General features: G+C 42.0%; 1 protein-coding gene across 1 annotated transcript in view; it reads left to right on the top strand.

The window, feature by feature from the left end:
• The window catches only part of DMD (dystrophin), a 3,148,630-nt gene that overhangs the window by 1,638,652 nt on the left and 1,486,567 nt on the right, over positions 1 to 23,411 (top strand). The window contains exons 40-41 of the mRNA XM_029603105.1: positions 2,316 to 2,468; positions 7,260 to 7,442. Of these exons, the coding sequence (XP_029458965.1) occupies positions 2,316 to 2,468; positions 7,260 to 7,442 (336 nt within the window). The remainder of the gene's footprint in view (positions 1 to 2,315; positions 2,469 to 7,259; positions 7,443 to 23,411) is intronic.

Here is a 23,411-nt window from a genome sequence, read left to right as displayed (position 1 = left end):
TTGGTGCCCACATTGCCTTGTTGCTTTTGGGCTTCAGACAAATTTGGAAAAGAACCAATGTCAATTTGCCCCAAAATGTGTTATTTAAATGGAGCACTGCAGGGTAAATTCAGAAAACCCATCAGGCTGCTGACTAAAAAGCTTCACCTGCCTCAGAAACCTGTTTATGGCTCCAAATGTTTTGCCTACGACTGACTCTTACCTGACATAAATGACTCTGCCTCATTCATTTCTTTTCCCAATGATGCTGATTGCCTCATTCACTTTTCTTGTTATACCATCTCTTATATTAAAATGCCAGCTGATTAGATGGATACACTTCCACTCCTGATTCACTGTTTAGCTTCTGTAAATAGCAAACGTGATGATCGAAGGAGATCTTTCTGTAATCTTTTATTGCAAAATCCCTCAGTGATATTCAGGCTATGCCAGTGAACACATTTCAGCCAGTCTGTCTAGTGTCTTCATTGCCGTGGTTCAGAAACAGGATTGGGCAGCAGATTGAGTATATATCATGTGCGGCATTACGTTTTCCCTCTGGAGATACAGGGTCCAGTTTGGCTTAGGAGTATAGTGAGTCTGCAGATAGGTACCTTGGCTTCAGGCCTGAAAGTGCTGTATCCGACAATAAAATACAGCTTGCAGAAGCTTGACCATAATCACAGAACCATCGCAGTGTGCACCACTGACAGCTTTTGGGACCGAAAAGGTGAGAGCGGCTCAGATCAAGGCTGGAAACAGTTTCAGAGGTGTGTGTGGAAGCCTGCTCAAAGACTGTCTTTTGCCTCTGCCGGGTTTCAGCTAGTATGCATGGAGCTTCCTCCCCTAACTGCTCAGATGCACCATATTGATCCATTATTTGGGAATGATATAGACAAGATGAACCTATTGACCATGCTGGTGGAGAGAGATTGCTAGCCATCCTCTCAACACAATGTTGTAAGATGAACAGTGTAACCCCGAGACTGTCAAGTCTCTAGCACACCACCAGCTCCTGATAAATAGGATATCACATTATCTATGTGATGTGTAAGTGTGCTCTTTGCTAGTTATGAGACAACGTTGTCACCCAGCTTAAACATTCTTGTCAGCCTGACTTTGTGCTATTCCCTGCAGGTTATTTATTAGTAGACATTTTTTCAGAGAAGTTTAAGATCAATGAAGGAGCAGGCTAAGCACCCAATTCCTTTTTTAATGGCTTTTGTCTGGCAAATTGAAATTTATTTGACCTTTCTTAAGTACTATGTACGTAAATCATAATACACAAAGCAGTGAAAAGAGGGAACACTTTTATTTAGAACTTTGATGTTAACTTTAATTATGATAAAATGACATTTACATTCCTGCTATTGACTAGGTACTTGCTGGCTGCGTATACAAAGAATAGGATGATTGATTTTCTTTTTTCGTGACTCAATAAATGCATTCAACCTTGACAGATAAAGCTCGATGCAATATTGAACAGTTTAAGTAAATCAAATAGGCATTTTTTTTTTACTAAATTGATAGGAAATGAAGTGATATTTTTACTTTGCTTGATGGCAACACACTGGCTATGCAAAATACAGGGAAATATAAAATATCTCTTACTACTAGCTGGCTGAAAATGTCTAGGACACCTAAGGTGATGTCTTTAAATAGAATATGCTCAGTCAGACAATGCCTTGAAATTATTGCATCATGAATACAAACAGTATTTTGTACCTCTCCAAATGTAGACCTATGAATAGCTAATCAGAAACTGCCTCGGGAATATAATTATACCCACTTTTTAAATGTAAATGATCCCTTTCTTCAAGAAGTGCCAGGCACCTAATGAGATTTCACTTCTAGAAGCCATTCGGGATTCAAACCTGTATTCAGCAGTTTTCCATAAAATAGTAATGACGACTGAAATACTTGAGGAAAAGGGATAGCCGGTTGGAATTTTGAATTTCCCATTTTGCACTCTTCATGCTGTAGAATATTTTGCATGAAAAGCTAGCAACTGTCTCTAGTGCTTACCTTAAGTGTTAACGCCTCCAAAAAAAATATGATGGCAGACGATCTTCATCCACGTTTCACTGAGTAGACATACATTAAGGAAGGCAAAATGTGTTTTTCTCATTTGGTGATTTGGTATATTTTTATGGTTCCGTTTGACTTGGAATTGAAATTGTGTTTATTTTTCTACTTTGCAAGTTCATTGGAAAATTAAATTATTTTAAAATATTTTTTTGGCTATGTCTGCAGCACACACACACCCATGCACGCACAACTGAATATGTGTTGTAAAGCTTTCATTGATATTCTCATAATGTCTGAACTATGAACAGGATTTGAGGTCTCAAAGAAGAAAAAAGGCTTTAGAGATTTCTCATCAGTGGTATCAGTACAAGAGGCAGGCTGACGACCTGTTGAAATGGCTGGATGACATTGAGAACAAGCTAGCCAGTCTACCAGAGCCAAAGAATGAACAGGAATTAAAGGTAACATTATTTAAAATTCTTTTGCATTTGTGATATCGTTTATTGTATCACACACAAAGGTTCTCATATATTGGTGTCATTCTGTAGTATTCAGTATAGCTTTTATTTACATTTATAAGCAGTTTCCGAGTCATTGGAAGAGTGTTTTTTGATGGTTGATGAGAGCTCTTTTTTACATTTAGAGCAGCTTTGTACCACATGGCCTGATTTACTAAGCTCTATTCCCATAGACAAAGAGGGGCTAATTTTATCACAGGCGGCATACATTTTGAGGCTGTTGTTCACCCAGGTGACACCAATTTTCTTTTTTTTATTTTGAATTTTCAACAATTATAACTACAACGTTATATGTATATACTGAGATATGAATATACAGTAGTTTTACTATCAACTTTACACAGCAACAAAAAATCATTATACAATACATATATCAGTATTATTTCTTAAAGAAAAACCGTAAGACATTAGTTATTTAAATTGAGTGAAACAAGGCATTTAAGAGAGTATATAACACTCTCTTCTTTTTAAAGCAAATCAGAGACGCACCAAATCTATTTATTGCTCTCAACCATTTGCTACATTTAGGGGGAGGGTATCCAGGAATGCCTGTAAGGCATTAATCTCATAGAAAACATATTTCTGTTCCTTATACCATATTTCAAATTTGCAAGGGTACCGTAAGAAGAATTTAGCCCCCTCTAGCAAGGGTGTCAGATTTTAACCTAAGAAACTCCTGACTTCTTAACTGAGTTACCCTTGCTAGGTCCGGGTACATCCAAATTTGTTGGCCATGGAATTTTTGTAATCTGATACGAAGGAATAGTCGTAATATTGTATCTCTTTCGGATGAAAAAACGAATGAAAGAAATAAAGTTGCTATTGACCATATATCAGTTTCAGTGGTTATTTCTAGGACATCTGAAACATTCATGGACTGCTCTGGTTGCGTGCCCCCTGTTCGTGCTCTTTGTATTATATAATGTATTTTTGCCAAAGGTGGAATGGGACTGGCTTGGCATTTTCAAAACATGCTCTAAATATTCCTTAAACATTTCTCTAGGAGGCATAATTTTTAAATATGGGAAATTTAATATCCTTAAATTGGAATATTTAAGCTATTTTCCATATATTCTAATTTTTTCAAGTTAGACATCTCCATCTTAACTATATTATTTTGGTAAGTTTCTATTTTTTCCAATTGTTCATCATGAACTTCCAATCTATCATTATGATGGAAATTGATTTTTCTAAATCTGAAACTTTCTGTTAAGATTCTTTATTAATACAGGTCAACTTTATTATTGACTTCTAAAGAGACTTAATCGCATCCCAGAGTATGTCCATGGTTACTTCAGTAGTTTTAATTGGTATAATAACATTCATTTTAGGCATATACTCCTCACCCCCTGCAGCTAGGTTCCCCATTCCCCTTTCAATATTAGGTATAATATTTAAATCTGGAGATTTCTTCTCAGAGTCCCCAAGAATAACTTTTAAAGCAGTTGGTGGAATTGGGGTTATTGGGAGCTCAAGGAGATGGCTTCGGCCTGTAGCACGGATTCTCACTCGTGATCCGTTTCCACTGCGGCCTTTTCCTCCGGTGGTTCATTTGTTGCTGACATAAAGAATGAGGAGATCTGAGGTTGGGATGGGCCTGGTAAGGGAGATGAGGCAATAGCCTCCCTTATTCGGGCCTTCCGCTTGGTATGAGGCATAGATAGTAGAAGCAATATTGTCTCACTCTTTATGACTAACTCTGATTATATCCCTATCTAATGTCTTTCGGATTGAAGGAAGAGAGAGGAGTAATGAAAAAAATATTTACTGAGTCTTCAGTCACTGGAGATCATAATAAAGTCCAGGAAAAGAAAAACTCTAAGAATCCAGACAAAGCCGCTTGCCCCTTTGGCGCACGCAGCTTCGGCAGCGCGCCACAGGGGGGTCCGGTTTTGACCTTACCGGTCCCTCCCCTCGATGACGTCAAGGGCGGGACAACCCAGAACAAGGGTGGGGGCTCTCCTCACCCTCCGAAGCGGCACAGGAAGTCAGGCAAATTTCCAGGAATAAAACAATCAGGGCTGGGATTCCTCCTCAGCCCAGGTAATCCATAAATCCAACTCTCCTCTCTCGCCTTGTCTGCGCGCTGCAGGGGGGTCCGGTTTTGACCTTACCGGTCCCTCTCTTCGATGATGTCAAGGGCGCAACAGACCCAGAACAAGGGTGGGGGGTCTCCTCACCCTCCGAAGTGGCACAGGAAGTCAGGCAAATTTCCAGGAATAAAACAAATAGGGTTGGGATTCCTCCTCACCCCAGGTAATCCAACTCTCCTCTCTCGCCTTGTCTGCACGCCGCAGGGGGGTCTGGTTTTGACCTTACCGGTCCCTCCCCTCGATGACGTCAAGGGCGCGATAGACCCGGAACAAGGGTGGGGGCTCTCCTCACCCTCTGAAGCAGCACAGGAAGTCAAGCAAATTTCCAGGAATAAAACAAACAGGGCTGGGATTCCTCCTCACCCCAGGTAATCCAACTCTCCTCTCTCGCCTCCGACACCAATTTTCAAAGCAAATGTAGCTATGTAAGTTCACTTTGGAAATTATCCCTGCAAAACTGTGTACACACACTGACAACTGCTATTTGGTGTGTGCAGTTTTGCTGAGAGAATTTACATGCATGCTTTTAAAAAATGAAATATATTGTGTGGAAGTCCCAACCTTTTCTCAAATCCACCTCCAGGAACACCTTTCCCTTATGCATTTAAAAGTACAAGCATACTAGAGATGTGCTTCGTGATCAGGCTTCGGGCTTCGTTTCGGGGCCCCCCACGGGAATTTTATTTTTCCCGCGGTTTGGGGGGGTGTTGCAGGGGCCCCAATTTTCGCTTTAGTGCGCACTAACATGGCAGAATCAGTGCGTGCTAACTCCCATTAGTGTGCACTAAAGTAAAAATGCATTTTTTCTGTAACTTCAGAAAAAATTAGATGGTTTTTCGTTTGTCTCAACCATTCCGAATTAGGTAATTTTGTTGAAATTGCCTAATTCGGGAAAAACTATTGCACATCCCTAATGCATACAGGGGCAGATTTTCAAAGGCTACGCGCGTAACATATGCGCTTAACCTGAGAAAATCTGCCCCTGTGCGCGCCGAGTCAATTTTGCATAGACTTGGCGGCGCGCACAAGTCCCGGGGCTTCGAAAAAGGTGGCGGTCCGGGGGTGGGGCCGGGACCACGGTCCGGGGCAGGGCGGGGCTGGCGGCATGGCGATGGTGTGGGGGCGGCGTAACTAATGCAACAAAGGTAGGGGGGGTTTAGGTAGGGCTGGGGGGTGGGTTAGATAGGGGAAGGGAGGAGGAGGTGGGGGAGCGGAAGGAAAGTTCCCTCCGAGGCAGCTCCGATTTCGGAGGGAACATGCGGCTGCTCGCGCATGTTATAAAATCGGGTGTAGATTTGTTCACGCCGGGTTGCGCGAACAAATCTACGCCCGCGCATACGTTTAAAAATCTGGCCCACAGTGTGCATTTGCCTAATTTTATGCACATACCTGTCTCACAATTTTGTAAAGAACTCTTTCTGCAGAAGTCCCTTTGAAGTCTAACCTTAGAATGAGGAAAAATTCTTGGTAAATCAGGTAAGTCAGGAAGTTAAGGATTACAGTCGACATTTGATTTCAGGGTCTCTCAGATCCCTTTTTCAGATATGTCTGTGGCAGTGACAAAGGAGCTAGCTTTACACCTACATAAAAAGGTGTACCTTTAAGCTTATTTTCTATGTATTACTAAAATAAGTAGTGAACAGATGTGGAGATCGTCTCTGCTGCATTCTTTTCAGATGTGATCTCTAATCAGCTGAAAAGGAAGTGAATATTTCTCACACCATGGCATTTATTGTCCTGTGACTTTTTGGTTTAGCCTTATTCTTTGTTCAGTTTATCAGTGTGAGATGTTATCTGTACTTCTGCATTAAACAAATGATTATTTACAATGACACAAGTATATGCTAGAATGATATCTGTACGTGTGTATTTATGTGTGTGTGTGTGTGTGTGTGTTCATCTATGGATATTTGTCTTCCAATTAATAGAATGTTTTTATGTATTTATAATGTGAACAGCATGAATTATGTTAACAGATGTTAATTCATTAATTGTTTTTCTGATAACACTTGTAATTGACTTTATTATATATCTTTGTTCCAGATGAACAAATTACTTTTCAGTCTGTGGATGCCTCTTTCTCATTAGCGCATTCAATTCATCACATTGACATTGTCACTCTGTATTCAATTTCTGTCCATAATATCAAAGATTATTATTTTGGTTATCTTTTTTTTTTCTTTTCTGCATGGTCTTCTTTTGCTTCATTATTTATTGGTTTTTTACCATCCAGTTAAGAAAAAAACTGTCACCTTAACTAGTCACACAACTTCAGAACGATTCTGTAGAATACAGCATCTGCTGTCTTGCGTGTCTCCTATTTACCAATAGATTCCTCTAATTATCTATCGTTAGACATTAAATTGAAACTAAAAAGACTTTCTGGCCTCTCTTGAAAAGATCCCCAATATTTTTCAGTCATCAGAATCTCTCAAACAAGGAGAATAATCCAATTGCATTTGAATTCCAGTTTTGTTGAAATGTAACATAACACTTGCAATTTATTGTAAATTTTTTGCAGTTCTGACAAGTGGGAGATTAGTGACATGAAAGTTCTAACAAGACATATTTTGGTAATACTGAAGGTTGGTTGATGTAGTTAGCTAACTGCCCTGGGCCCTGTATTGGTTTTGCCCACTAGGAGATTGATGGAGAATTGGATAAGAAGAAGGAAGACCTGCGTGCGCTGCACAGGCAGGCTGAAAGCTTGTCTAAGGATGGGGCAGCCAAGGCAGTGGAGCCATCCCTGATCCAGCTCAACAGACGCTGGCGAGAAATTGAGAACAAATTTGCTCAGTTTCGACGACTGAACTATGCACAAATTGTGAGTTGTTATCTGGCAAACCTGTTTGTTTGCAAGTGCTACTAACAGAATCCTGCTAATAACCCCACCACTGATTCAGTCCCAATGCTTTGACAGCCAATCCCCTGCTCTGCAAATACCTAGGAATGTTACATTCTTCCACAATGACATCATACAGATTCTTCATGCTCCACAGTCTAATACCAATTAACTAGTAGCAAAACTAACCCATGGCAGATAACTGGGATGAGTACATGCTGTTTTGTTTTGTTGCATCATTCATATTCTCATGGCATTTAAGAAGTTTTCAGCTATCAGGCTTTTCACTCATTTATTGTATTGGTAGACCTGTGTAACCCAGTGAAATGTCAGATTATTCAACTGCCATCTCATGCAAAGTTTTAATTCTGTTTTTTTAATTTACTCGTGGTGTGTAATGTGCACTCCCAGGGCCCAGTTCAGTAGGAGCAGTGTGCTTTTTGTGTGCATTCCATGATTCGAGCTGAAAGGCTGAATAAATTTGAAGATACTCAACCCGTGGCATTTTTTTCCCTTATGCTGCATAAAAAGATTTTCAGTCCAACTGAGGGAGTATATGGATTCGTCCAATGGGTATTTAATTATGTGCATAAGGTTTATCCTCCTATAAATTTCACCGAATTGAAACCCCTGTGACTAAAACTCCAGAGGGCTTCATTAATCTTCATCTAAAGTATTTCACATCACAAAAATATATAAGAACCTCCAAAGCTCTGGGTGTGGATGTATTTAAGCTCCAAATGTCATTGTTTAAAATCTCTGATAGTATTGTTAAGCTGACTCCCAAACCATGGGCATTCTTATTTATTTGGATTCATGGGTTCTGTGACTTTTAAAATGTAAAATTTACCAAAATCCATGTCCTAAAGAAGAGAATTTCATATCTTTCTTTTTCTTGACACACTATTATCGTACCTGGTTTTTCTTCCAACCACTGAAGGAATTTTCACTCGTCAGTTGTTTCATGCCAGGCATCTCTTCTAGGATTACGTGAACCCACTAACCTTAGAAGGAGAAAGCAAATGAAGCACAGAAAACAGCAGGACTGTTCTCTCTGTATTTCCCTGCAAGCTCTTCTCAGTAAAAGAAGTTGCAGTGTATACGGTCCTCTTCCTATAAAATAATAGTTAAAAGGGTCTTTATGCTGTGGATGTTTTCTAGAGACACAAAATGGGAAAACTTACTTTGTAAATCTAACTTGAAAAGCCTAGTGTAATATTTCCCTTTGTCTACATCTTCATGATGACGTCCTGGAATTGCCTCTCATTTTCTCCCACATTCCTGTCTTTGCTAGGGATGTCCAAACATCTTTATAAAAGGTTTGCCTAACAATCTGCAAACCTGGAAAAATGTTGACTCAGCTTTGGATTTTCCAAGGCCAGGAAGCAGATCCGTTTTACGTTTCCACTGGATTTGTTCCAAGATGTACCAGGGAAAAATATCTGTTGAATTTTCGCAGCAGATCTGGCAGAAAATCCAAATTTTCTGTCAAGACCAAAACATGATAAAATCTGCCAGGTGTTAGTTTTGCTTCACACTGCCTACACACCTGTAGTCTTGACTTATCTTTTTGCTTTTGATGCTATATTAACAAGGAGGCACCCTGGTAAGGATCTATTGTTGAACCAGGGCAACATTATACCCAAAAATCTGTAGCAGAAGGAAACTTTTTAGGCCATCATATGCATACTTTGCATCATTTGCTATTTTTGTTACATTAGTAGAATAGTGCAGACGGAGAAGTGATTTATGCATGAGTAGATGCACTCCAAAAAATACTTTTCTTAAGACTGATTCGTGGTGTCAGTCTTCCAAATATGTATTTGTCTGTGTCCAATATTTTTCAAATAAAATTAAAGGAAACTGTTTTACTAAAGATCATTGGAAAGGAAAGATTGATAGAAGCTATTACCTAAATCTTTAAACTAGAATTTATGGGCAGGTATAGAGGAGGTGCCACATGCCCATCCATAGATCAGGAAAGCGTATTAAGGTAACAACCATTGTCAGGTGGGTAACAGACTGGTAAAGCCCAGAGCTCACCAGCTATTCTGGAACATTGTACCTTGTAAACCGGTCATTTGTACAACTAAGGCAGCTAGAGAATGAATGGTACATTGTTATTTAGTTAGTAACCAGTATTCAAAAGATTTAAGTAGTTAAAATTAACTTTTGACAGCATAAATCTTGTTAAAAAATATCTCACTTCTAACCAGCTAAATCTGTGTGCACACAAATTCATCTGGCTAAAACATGGGCCCATTCATGGTAAGCTTTTCAAATTTAGCTGAGATGGTCATTCATCAAAATGCGTTATGGCGTTAACGCATGTGATAATGTATTAATGCATGTATTAATGCCATAACGCATACGATAAGAACAGTAACGCACCACACAAATGCAAATTTTTGTGAGGGGTGGGATCAGGGAGAAGTTTGGACAGGATTTAGTAAAATGAGGGGCAATATCACATGGTTTTAATGTTAGAAATAACTATACTTTTAGGCTGTGTGATATGCCTGAAATGGGCATAATGCAAATCATTTCTGGGCTGAGAGAAAGAGACTATCTACAAGGCCCTCATAATTGTGAAGTATTTATGTCTCTATAGGAGGGCCATCTACTAGATCAAGGTGAGGTGTTGGTGGTGGTTTAGGGTTTAGGGGCCAGTTTCTCATGTAGTTGTGTCTGAAGGTTTGTAGCACAATAGCTCAATAGAGACCGGTTTTGATTAGCTGGAAGCCCAAATGATCAGCAGGAAACTGCTGATCCAAAAAAGAAAATATGTCATTGTGTACTGTGTGTATCACAAGTTTCAACATCTGTTGAGGACCGAAACAGGGAGGCACCTAATGCCTCATCTCTAGATCCCTTAATGGCTAAATACAGCCAGCCACCAGTGACAGACCTTGGGTTCTGAACCTCATTCTGAGTACTTTGATCCCTCACAATTGCAGAATTTGTGTTTTTTTTCTTTTAAAACAAAATAACTGCAATAATGGAGCTCCAGTATCAAACACAGTGCTTTCACGAGAAGATGCAAACTGAGGCACCCTGCTGATATTATTGATAGTTTTCTTTGATGCATTACTAGGGAGAAGCTTTTACCATTTGCAACAGTTTGCTCTAACATAATAGTTCATCTTCATACAGCTCATTGGTAGTAATCTACTGAAGTGATAATTAATTCTGTTAATTGAACCTCGGTATATAAAAGTTATAAATAAATAATAAATACTCTTTCGCAAAGAGTGCATCCAATCTCTTGTGTTAACTGCTGCATCGGCCCTTGACCTTCCCCAGAAATAAACCCATGATCAGGGCCAGGTTCAGCGCTAAGGCTAAGGCCTGGGCCTGTAGCTGAGGCTTAGATCCATTGCTGAGGTCTAGACCTAGTTCAGACCCAGCGCCATAGCCTAGGCCCAGGCCAGGGCCTCTAGGTGCTCCTGCCCAGGTCCCAGAGCTTGAAAATTGAGGCCATCTGCCTGGAGCCCTTTTTTTTTCTTTATCAATTAGGGTTTTTTTGTTTGTTTGTTTTGGGACTTTTTCCTTAGTTTAATGTTTTTTTTCTGGATTGGCAAACAAAGTGAACCACAAAAAAAATGTTAAATGAAATGAATAATAATGGAAAAAAAATTCCTGAAATAAAAAAAAATAAAATGACCTGAACATTTAGGGGCTGTACATCCTATTTGCATACCAGCTGCCCTTATAAAAGTGTGTTAAATAGCAGAAGTACAACTGACATACATTGGAGAATAGCAGAGAATATTACTTGCATTTCAGCATTAGAATAGATCTCTCATGATGCTTGCTGGTAAATTTCCTGTACAGATCCCCGTAGCTATTTCTAGGAATGTATTTCTGTGGAACCCATTCATCATCATTATTTATTTCTCACCTTCTTCCAAGTGGTGAGTTCAGAGCATGTTATATCGCAGCTCTGTGAATTATTACCGGGTAGCACAGGCTAGTTTACCTAACATGGAATTTATCATCTCTTCCATGGTCTGATGGCAACTAACAACGCAATCATTGACCACAGTTGCTGCCTAGGGATCCTACTTGTCCATCCTACTTGTCTCTTTCTTTCCATGCTAATGTCTGTATGTTGAATTTTCCTTATGTTTCTGATGCATAGAGAAAATGGGCAATCTTATCTAGAACGATAGAGAAAGGAGCTATTCAAATCTTTAGAATGATGCATTATCACCCACATAGGATTTCCACTGCAAACTAAAAGGTTTGAACTGGGTCCACAGTCATTATTCTTCATGAAAAAGTAAGGATTTATATTAAGGAAGCTAAATGTTAGTCATAACTAACTATTGAACCAGGAGGATTTGCTTCAATATATCTCAACTGATGTTCTCATCGTCAAGTTGGTATAATAAACCTAATCGGGCGGATTTTAAAAGCCCTGCTCGCGTAAATCCACCCGGATTTACGCGAGCAGGGCCTTGCGCGCCGGCGCGCCTATTTTGCATAGGCCGCCGGTGCGCGCAGAGCCCCGGGACGCGCGTAGGTCCCGGAGTTTTCTGAAGGGGGCGTGTCGGGGGTGGGGCCGAACGACGCGGCGTTTTGGGGGCGGGATGCGGCGTGGTTTCGGCCCGGGGCATTCCGTGGGCGTGGCCTCGCCCTCCAGAACCGCCCCCGGGTTGGGTCTTGGCGCGCCAGCAACCTGCTGGTGCGCGTGGATTTACATCTCCCTCCGGGAGGCGTAAATCCATGGATGAAGGTGGGGGGGGGGGTTTAGATAGGGCCGGGGGGGTGGGTTAGGTAGAGGAAGGGAGGGGAAGGTGAGGATAGGGCGAAAGAGAGTTCCCTCCGAGGCAGCTCCGATTTCGGAGCGGCCTCGGAGGGAACGGAGGCAGGCTGCGCGGCTCGGCGCGAGCCGGCTGCCCAAAATCGGCAGCCTTGCGCGCGCCGACCCAGGATTTTAGAGGATACGCGCGGCTATGCGCGTATCTTATAAAATCCAGCATACTTTTGTTTGCGCCTGCTGCGCAAACAAAAGTACGCGATCGCGCTGTTTTTAAAAATCTACCCCAATATGCAGAGAGAGAGAATCTGTGATGTCATCAGATATCTCACCTGTTAGTAGCTCTTTTGTAGAGAGGGCATCCAGTTTCTAAAGTTAATTACAATGGGTTTTACACATGTAAATGCATCTTACGCATGTAAGTGGGCTTTAGAAAATCGCTACAATAGTATGTTACATTTGCACACGTTACTCCTTTGAAACCTACCTCCAATGTGAATAAATATAGAACCACAAGGATGTCGGAGGTCAATGAGCAGATTGTGACTTGAGTTCACTTGTGTTAGGATTGCACTAGCGATGCCAAAAGGATCTTTGAATTTGGCTGCAATTCGGAGGCTTTGAGGGCTGTATTCCAAAAGTCATTCTGGTTACTGTCAGATTTGCATGAACCAGGAGCTCAAAGCACATTTGGAAGGCCGTTAGTGCTCTTACAACCCAGCATTCCACTCATCTACCTGCACAGATGACTAAATATAACCCTGGAATTATTCTAAAGATTGGGGACTCTGTTTAGCATACTTACAGAATTTATTAGCAAATGCTGCAGTGCTGAATATGCAAACAGAAACCGCAGCCCTAAAATTGAGGCAGCTGAGACAACAAGAGAGATGGACCATTTACTGTATGATGAAAGATCAGCGACATTGGGAGTTCTTAATGATGTAATTACCATCTGCATAAAAATGAAATATCAGCACAAGGATCAATAAGCAAATAACTTCATGTCAAACTCCTATGAAAACAAATGCTCATGCGGCTGATACTGATATTGTGAAATACTCAATTTTATTAGTACCTGCTCTGGGCTCAATATAGTAAATACATTAAAGGAGAGATATGGGTACACTGGTCAATTTCTCAAGCATGATCTCTACTGCATTATGAAAGTACAACCCAATGCACTTATCTCGGGAAATATAATTGAATTTGGTTTTAAAGACAACTCTGCACAGTCCCATATACATACGTATATGGCCATGTGGTGATCTACTACAATATTTTATAACCTGTGCATATCATACAAACATAAACACAGAAATATAGAACTGACAGCAGAAAAGGACCAAATGGTCCATCCAGTCTACCCAGCAAGCTTATGGTAGTATCTGCTGCACTGTGCAGGTTACCCCCATGATTATCAGTTTCCCACACCATAAAAGTCAGGGCCCTCATGTGTTGCTGTTTGAATTCAGTTCCTCATTACCCCTTGCCATTGAAGCAGAGAGTTGTATCAAAGTATCAGGCCTGGTTAAGGTGAGTCACTGCTGCATCAGCAAGTTACCCCCATGCTTATTTATTTCCCCAGATTGTAAAAGTCAGAGCTCTAGTTAGTTACTATTCAAATCCAATTCCCCTTTTCTCCCTGCTGTAGAAGCAGAAAGCCATGATGAAGTTGCATCAATAGCACGAAGGCTTATAAGTTAAGGGTAGTAACTGCCGCACCCGCAAGTTACTCTCATGCATTCTTTTCATCATTTCCTTCCTTTACATCCTCTAGCCTTTCGGGATCCACAGTGTTTATCCCATGTCCCATTGAATTTTCTACCTGTTTTTGTCTTCACCTCCTCTTCCAGAAGGGCATTCCAGACATGCACCACCCTCTCCATGAAGAAATATTTTGTGACGCTGGGTCTGAGTCATCCTCCCTGGAGTTTCATTTCATGGCCCCTAGTTCTACTGAGTTCTTTCCAATGGAAAACGTTTGTCAAATGTGCGCCATTAAAACCTTTTCAGGTATCTGAAGTTGTGTATCCTTTCTCTCCTTTCTTCCTGGCTATACATATTCAGAACCTTCAGCCTCTCCTCTCCTCTCATACAGATCCCATGCCATTTTTGTCACATTTCTCTGGACTGCTTCCATCCTGTCTTTGTCTCTTTTGAGATATGGACTCCAGAACTGAATACAGTACTCCAAGTGAGGCCTCACCAAAGACCTGTACATAAGCATTATAACCTCATTTTTCTTACTGGTTATTCTTCTTTCTATGCAGCCCAGCATTCTTCTGGCTTTATCTATCACCTTTTTTTGTTTCACCATCTTCAGATCTCCAGACATGATTAACCCAAGATCCTTCTCTTGGTCTATACCCATCAGTCTTTTAACCCCATCACAATTCTCTAGTCACCCAGTCAAAAAAAAATCAATCAGATTTGTCTGACAAAACCTTCCCCTGGTGAATCCATGCTGCCTCAGATCCAGCAACCCACTGTATTTTAGATAGTTCACTATCCTTTCCTTCAATAGGCATACACAAATTATAAAAAACACGTATGTCTATCTCTCAAGAAACGTGTTTATATTTGGTTACACAAGACTATCTGCAATGTGTTGAAAGCGTGTACTATCTCTCCCTATTTTTAAAATACACACATGTATATTTTATTAACAAAAAAAAATAACATACTCGTGTAAAACCCTAATTTATACATGGAAGTAAATATAATTTAAAAAATGTGTATGTAATTGAAAGCACCAGTTTGCTGATACCTCCAACAGTTTATCGAGACTCTCCTAGTATTTCACCCTGAACTCCACCCAGTCACAAAGAAGTCCCACCCAACAATGGCAGACAATATATGCATCTCATATCATTTGTGCTAGATAATTAGCAGGTGTAATAAGCTGTCAAATACTTATAAAATAGCAACTTATGCACATTCTTCTTGGGGCCCCCTCTCGAACATCCTAGGCTGCCCCCTTTTGTGCAAGTAACCACCAAGATGGGGTACATAAAATGATGGGGGAGTTCCCTCTTTCTTAAGGACCATCCCTTCCATCTTTTGTGTGGCAGCTTCTAAGTTGGTCATGCAGATGGTGGAGTTGATCTGATGGGAACAGCATGCTCTACACACCACTCTCTTTTCGCTCTTAGCTGTATAGACAGGGAGGACATCCCCTCACTCCCCTGACTATGTCCACAAACTCAGATTGGCTCAATGATGGACACTGACAAACGTGCAACTTTATTTTCTGGCATATCCAGCCAAGTGAGAACTATTTCCATGGATGAGAAGGTGTCTCATAAGTCAAAAAATCATGGGCTTCCATACAATGCATATTATAATTGCTGCTGACCATAATGGGTCATCCTGTTATCCTCACCACTGCATTTTCTGTCCCTCAGCCACAAATGGTCCTGGACCTCGCTACACAAATTTCCACTTTGCCATCCATCCGTGCTGCTTTCCTTGGACACAGCACTATTTAGGACATATTGGGACAATGCCTCAATAACACCCACTCCTCTCTTTACCTTAGTTTCTCCCCCTCTTGGAGACTCTGCTCTGCACATTTTGGGTAGTCCCTCAGGAGAAGGACAGCACCATTGTACACACTGACCACTGGCCTCTCTGCTTCACCACTATGGTAAGCTCCTCTGGAAGAGGAGAAACCCTCTTATTCTATCTGTGCTAAGTTTCCCAGACCCCGTACATCAAGAATATAGCAGGACAGTTCCCCACTGGGTTAACTCACTCTACTTAAGTACTTCTCCTTTTGGGATGTGTAGAAGTTCTCCTGGGGGGTAAGAACCCACACCTTGCCATTCTGATACTCCTCAGCTCTGGTCCAACCAAGCCATCTCTTCTCAGCCTCGGGCCTCGTCCCTTCAGATGAAGAGGCCCGCCAATATCCCACTCCACTTGGAGGGTCCCCAAGTACGTAGCTGAGGTCCTTGATCCATCCTATACTGGAGAGGGTAGGGGAGAAGAGGGCAAAAGCCTGTCAGAAGTTCCCCATTTATACTGCCTGCTCTCTAGAATCCACCACTAAGAGAGTTGCAAACAGTTAAGGGAACATATACTCTTTCCCCCCAAAAAGCACAGAAAACAATTTACATCATGAGTCATTCCCCTAATAAGCCATCCAGTAGTTATTTCATGGTACTATATGATAATGATTTATGGTATGTAACACATTTGTTAATATGGTAGCAGAGTCTCTCCTTCCCAGATGGTTTTGTACAATTCGACCCAGCATAAAAAGGGTCATCCCAAGGGCATTGCCACATGCATCTAAATGTGCACATGAACTAAAAATATGTCCATCCTCATAGCTTTGATAAACACAGACCTACTCCTTTTCTCTCTGACATCACACTTGGGATCTGTTCAGGACAGCCTTACCCATCTTCTAATTCGTTCACATTTTGTCCTGTTCATTGAACAGTGAAGTTACTATTTATCAGGATGTGGAATAATCCTGATCAAGGCCATCCCAGATAATGGAGCGTTCCCTTTGCCAGAGCCACCTCCTCTTCCCCCACCCTTGGGTCTGCCCCAACATTCATTCCCTTCTGGCTTGGTCGACTTCGACTCTTGGCCCAATCTAGTTCTGCTGCTCCAGCCAACACTGCCATCTACAGTTCATAGTCACAGAACCGGTGTTTCAACCATTTGGTTTCAATTGCAGTACATTCCATTACTCAACATTTCCTGTCTGAATATTGTCACATTGGAGGCAGCGGAATACTCTTTTGCTAAAGTAAAGGAAGCCTGCGTGCCTGACATGCAAACTTCCTCACTCAGATCTGTCTGAGTCACATGTTCATCAGGATGTTTCTGTACTCTTCATCACCACCATCATGTAGAGGGCAATTTTACAACATCTTGCAGAAATTAGCAAATAAGCGCCTAAGCTAAACCAATCCTCAAAGTGGACATAAGCAGAAAAGTCTGCTTTGAAAATTATCCCAGCAACTCTACACATAAAAACACACACATACACTCATACACCTGTTATTTGGTGCAAGTAGTTTGCAGTGAGAATATTTGCATAAATAGGTGAATTTTCAAAAGAGTGATGTATAAATGTAACATACTATCATAGCAATTTTCAAAGCATATTTACACGCCTAAATTGCACTTACACAAGAAAAACCTATTGACAATTCAATGACATGTTTTATCGCAATTTTCTAAAGCCCACTTATACAGGTAAAAGCTTACTCCTGGGGGAATTCTGCGCTACTGCGAAACGCTGAATTTGCACAGAATTTCCCCCCTGCGCAGAATTGCCAAATTCTGCACAGAAAATAGCAGAGGAGACCCCGGCATGCTGTGAATGGAGCGCGTCTCGTGGCACATGCTCCGTTCGTGGCGAAGATAAACGCCCAGAGCGCCATTCGCGGCAAAAAGGGAAGGCCCCCATGTGCCATGGGACGTGCTCCGTTCATGGCGAAGATGATAGCCGGGCGCGCCGTTGGAGGCACAGAGGGGCCTTCCCTGTTCGCTGCAAATGGCGCGCCGGGCCTTCATCTTCGCCGCAAACGGAGCACGTTCCGCAGCATGCCGGTGAGAGAAAATGTGTATCAGAGAGGGGAGGGTGACAGAGAGCATGGTTGGTAAGAGGGGGGGTGGGAAGGGTGAGAGAGCAGGAGGATGTGAGAGAGAGCATGGGGGGGGTAAGAGAGGGTGGGTGGGGGGATGCTTGAGTGTGAGTTTCAGAGAGAGGGAGGCTATATGAGGAGAGGGGGATGCCAGTGAGAGAGAATGTGTGTGTGAGAGAGGAAGAGGGGATGTGGGGGAGGGTGAGAGCTTGGTTGGTAAGAGGGGGAGTGGAGGGGATGCTTGAGTGTAGGTTTCAGAGAGGAAGCCTATATGAGGTGAGGGGGGTGTGAGGGAGGGTGAGAGACAGCTTGGTTGGTAAGAGGGGGCGTGCGGGGATGCTTGAGTGTGTGTTTCAGAGAGAGGGAGCCTATATGAGGAGATTGTGAAGGAGTGTGTATGTGTGTGAGAGATTGGGAGCTGGTGTGTATGAAAAAGGGATTGTGTGTATGTGAGGGTGCTAGCCTTTGTGAAGGGATTGTGTATGTGTTAGACAGAGCCTGTGTGAAGGGCTGCGTGAGAGAGAGACATAGGTAGCCTGTGTGAGGATGTATGTGTGAAAGAGAAAGGGAGCTTGCAAGAGAGAGAGGACCCAGTATGAGGAGATGTGTGTGTGTGCAAGAGAGTGAGGAAGCCTGTATGAAGGGATGTGTATGTGGAAGGGACACTCTTACACTGAATTTCTAGGGAAATTCTGCTCAAAATATTTAAAATTATGCAACTTTAAGTAATAACTTTTTTCTGTAATAATTTAAAATGTAATTATTTAAAGACTGTCATGTAAATTGTGTTATTTTGACCAATATATAGTTTGCAGAATTTTGCAGAATTTTCAGTTTTTGTGCGCACAATTTTCAGTTTTTGTGTGCAGAATTTAAAAATTTTTTGCGCAGAATTCCCCCAGGAGTAAGTTAAAGTACAGTTATATATCAGAACCCAGTTTTAAGCGTGTATATGCTTTTGAAAATTACCCCTTAGTGCACAAGTCCCAATCCCACCCAGACCTCACCCTCTGGAAGGTCTCTCTCCTAATGGTTGTGCAGGTATCTAAAGTGCACTTTCTGCTGACATCTCTTTGAAAATGGCCCATGTAATGTGTGGCAATAAAGAAGTCACTGCATTCCCCCCCCCCCCCCCTCCTGGAAGGCTCACCAATCTACAGTTTCCTGGATAACCCAGAGCCCTTTTTAAAGGCTGGTGTTACATTCGGCACACTGCAATCTTCAAGTACAAGAGAAGATTTCAATGGTTTTACCCTCACAATATCCCTGCTGAGGCAGTGCCGTGCGATATCCATTCTACCCTCACAATATCCCTGCTTAAGAACATAAGAAATTGCCATGATGGGTCAGACCAAGGGTCCATCAAGCCCAGCATCCTGTTTCCAACAGAGGCCAAACCAGGCCACAAGAACCTGGCAATTACCCAAACACTAAGAAGATCCCATTCTACTGACGCAATTAATAGCAGTGGCTATTCCCTAAGTAAACTTGATTAATAGCAGTTAATGGACTTCTCCTCCAAGAACTTATCCAAACCTTTTTTGAACCCCGCTACACTAACTGCACTAACCACATCCTCTGGCAACAAATTCCAGAGCTTTATTGTGCATTGAGTGAAAAAGAATTTTCTCCGATTAGTCTTAAATGTGCTACTTGCTAACTTCATGGAATGCCCCCCTAGTTCTTCTATTTTTCGAAAGTGTAAATAACCAATTCACATCTACTTGTTCCAGACCTCTCATGATCTTAAAGACTTCTATCATATCCCCCCTCAGCCAACTCTTCTCCAAGCTGAAGAGCCCTAACCTCTTCAGCCTTTCCTCATAAGGGAGCTGTTCCATCCCCTTTATCATTTTGGTTGCCCTTCTCTGTACCTTCTCCATTGCAACTATATCTTTCTTGAGATGTGGCGACCAGAATTGTACACAGAATTCAAGGTGCATTCTCACCATGGAGCTATACAGAGGCATTATGACATTTTTCATTTTGTTAACTATTCCCTTCATAATAATTCCTAACATTCTGTTTGCTTTTTTGACTGCTGCATCACATTGAGCTGACGATTTTAAAATATTATCCACTATGATGCCTAGATCCTTTTCCTGGGTGGTAGCTCCTAATATGAAACCTAACATCATGTAACTACAGCAAGGGTTATTTTTCCCTATATGCAACACCTTGCACTTGTCCACATTAAATTTCATCTGCCATTTGGATGCCCAATCTTCCAGTCTTGCAAGGTGGTCCTGTAATGTAACACAATCCGCTTGTGAACAATTTTGTATCATCCGCAAATTTGATAACCTCACTCATTGTATTCCTTTCCAGATCATTTATATATATATATATATATATATATATATATATATATATAGAAAAGCACCGGTCCAAGTACAGATCCCTGAGGCACTCCACTGTTTACCCTTTTCCACTGAGAAAATTGACCATTTAATCCTACTCTGTTTCCTGTCTTTTAACCAGTTTGTAATGCACGAAAGGACATTGCCTCCTATCCCATGACTTTTTAGTTCTCTTAGAAGCCTCTCATGAGGGATTTTGTCAAACACCTTCTGAAAATCCAAATACACCTCATCTACCGCTTCACCTTTATCCACATGTTTATTAACCCTTTCAAAAAAAATGAAGCAGATTTATTAGGCAAGACTTCCCTTGGGTAAATCCATGTTGACTGTGTTCCATTAAACCATGTCTTTCTATATGATCTACGATTTTGATCTTGAGAATAGTTTCCACTATTTTTCCCAGCACTGAAGTCAGGCTCACTGGTCTGTAGTTACCCGGATCACCCCTGGAGCCTTTTTTAAATATTGGGGTTACAGTCTTCAGGTACAATGGATGATTTTAATGATAGGTTACAAATTTTAACTAATAGATCAGAAATTTCATTTTTGAGTTCTTTAAGTACCCTAGGATGCATACCATCCGGTCCAGGTGATTTGCTACTCTTTAGTTTGTCAGTCTGGCCTACTACATCTTCCAGGTTCACAGTGATTTCGTTCAGTTCATCTGACTCATCACCCCTGAAAACCATCTCCGGAACTGGTATCTCACCAACATCCTCATTAGTAAACATGGAAGCAAAGACAGCATTGTGTGATATCCATTCTTCCCTTACGATATCCCTACTGAGACAGTGCCATGTAATATGCATTCTACCCTCACTATATGCCGACTGAAAGAGTGCCATGTGACATCCATTCTACCCTCACTATATCCCTGCTGACCGAGCACTGTATGATATCCATTAGGGATGTGAATTGTTTTTCTGACGGATGAAAATATCGGACAATATTTTCTCATCCGTCAGGTATCGGGGGGTCCCCGAAAGTGATAGGAAAACCCCATGAAATTTTTGTTTGGTTTTCTTGTTGTTTTGGGGGGGCGGGAAGAAAGGGCACACAGAAAAACAACCCCCCAAATCCACCCCGACCCTTTAAATCAAATTATTTAGAATCTCCCACCCTCCCAACCCCCCAAAACTTTTCTACTGGCAGCCAATGGCCCGAGAGCGGGAGATCGCTTTTGGGACCCCCGCTGGACCACCATGTACTTTAGAAACATTTTGGGAGGGTCGGGAGGATGGGGGATTCTAAATAATTCGATTTAAAGGGTCGGGGTGGTTTGGTTTTTATTTGGCTCGGGACAGCCGAAATAAAATGCGTTCAGAACCACGGGAAACGAAGATTTCCCGCGGTTCTACGAACCCGATACTGGAAACGAGTCTGGTACCGATTCACATCTCTAATATCCATTCTACCCCCACTATATCCTTGCTGACCAAGTGCTGTATGATATCCATTCTATCCTCACTATATTCCTGCAGAGACAACACCATGTGATATCCATTCTATCCTCACTATATTCCTGCTGATGTAGCACTGTGTGATATCCATTCTACCCTCACTTATATCTCTGCTGATACAGCACCTTGTGATATCCATTCTATCCTCATTATATTCCTGCTGATACAGCACCTTGTGATATCCATTCTATCCTCATTATATTCCTGCTGATACAGTGCCATATGATATCCATTATACTCTCACTATATCCCTGCAGAGTCGCACCATGTGATATCCATTCTATCCTCACTATATTCCTGCTGATACAGCACCGTGTGATATCCATTCTACTCTCACTGTATCCCTGCTGATACAGCACCTTGTGATTATCCATTCTATCCTCATTCTATCCCTGCTGATACAGTGCCATATGATATCCATTCTACCCTCACTATATCTCTGCTTATACAGTGCCGTATGATATTCATTCTACCCTACTATATCCCTGCTGTTAAAACACCATGTGATATCCATTCTACCCTCACTATATCCTTGTTGATATAGTACCATATGATATGCATTCTAACCTCAACCAAGGTTGATATCCAAATGGAATTCTCTTATTTACGCTTTAGGAAGCGGCTTAAATTTTATTTATTTGACCATAGCTTGTAGGTTGGAAGTTCTCTCTTCTTTCTCCCCCCCCCCCCCCCCATCTCACTATATCACACCGGACATACAGGTTCCCTTGCCATCTCTCCATCTGTTTACCCTGATCCTTTCAGGACTATCAGTGCCTTCCTGCCTCTCCTTGCCGATTGGTTCATTGTGATAGCTAAGTCTAATCAGCAGTCAGAGGCAGAGAATTGGCAGCAGAGCTCCCTCTTGCCTTGGACTCTGTTCTAGTGTCCACCAGCTCCTCAGCACAGACTGAGGAAAGAGGCTGCAGCTGAGCAGAGGTGAAGATTTCTAGAACCCTGGAGATCCTGGGTGCTCTCCTGGAGACCCAGAGGCAAGTCTCTAAACCGTGAGTCTCTGTGCCAAATCTGGAGAGTTCCCAGGTATAGCCATTTTGTTATATGACCATATGCCAGACTGCCATAATTCTATTATTTTATAAACTGTGAGGTAGGAGTTGCAGAGTATATAAAATACCCCATATTTCTGCTTTAAAAGTTCACACATGTTTCAGTATGTGCATAAAAAATGAATACTTTCTCTACCCATTTTATAAATGTATGTGTGTATATTTTACAAGCAAAATAAACATGGTACTGCATGAATAAACACCCGTATTTACATGCAGAGGCCGGGCCCTAGTGTCAGGCCTGGGCTTATGCCGAGGCCCAAGCATCAGGACAGCCTCCAGACCAGGACCAGGTGTCAGGCTTGGGCCTGGACCTAGGCTGAGGCCCAGGCATCAAACCTGAGCCTGGAAACAGCATTGTATTCCTGATGGATAAGGTAAGAGGATGGGGAAATTTCCCAGACCTAGGCCTTTCCTTGGAACTGTACCGAGGCCCTGGCATCAGGCCAGGGCCTAGACTGAGACAGGTGTATGCCGCTGCCCCTGCTTCAGGCTGAGGCCTATGCCTAAGTGAGGCCCTGGCCTTGGGCCTAGGCCAAGGTGCCGGCGCCGGTTTCATGCTCAGGCGTAGGCCTAGGCCCCTGTTTTTGTCTCGGCCTATGATAGGCACCGGCATTGGGCCTAGGGTTAGACCTGATGGGTGACTTGTTTTCCCGATGTTCAAAACGGAACAAAATTCTGACTAAATGT

Source organism: Rhinatrema bivittatum, chromosome 5, assembly GCF_901001135.1.
Source record: "Rhinatrema bivittatum chromosome 5, aRhiBiv1.1, whole genome shotgun sequence".
In the NCBI taxonomy this organism is placed as follows: Eukaryota; Metazoa; Chordata; class Amphibia; order Gymnophiona; family Rhinatrematidae; genus Rhinatrema; species Rhinatrema bivittatum.
This window is presented reverse-complemented; position numbering and strand designations above follow the sequence as displayed.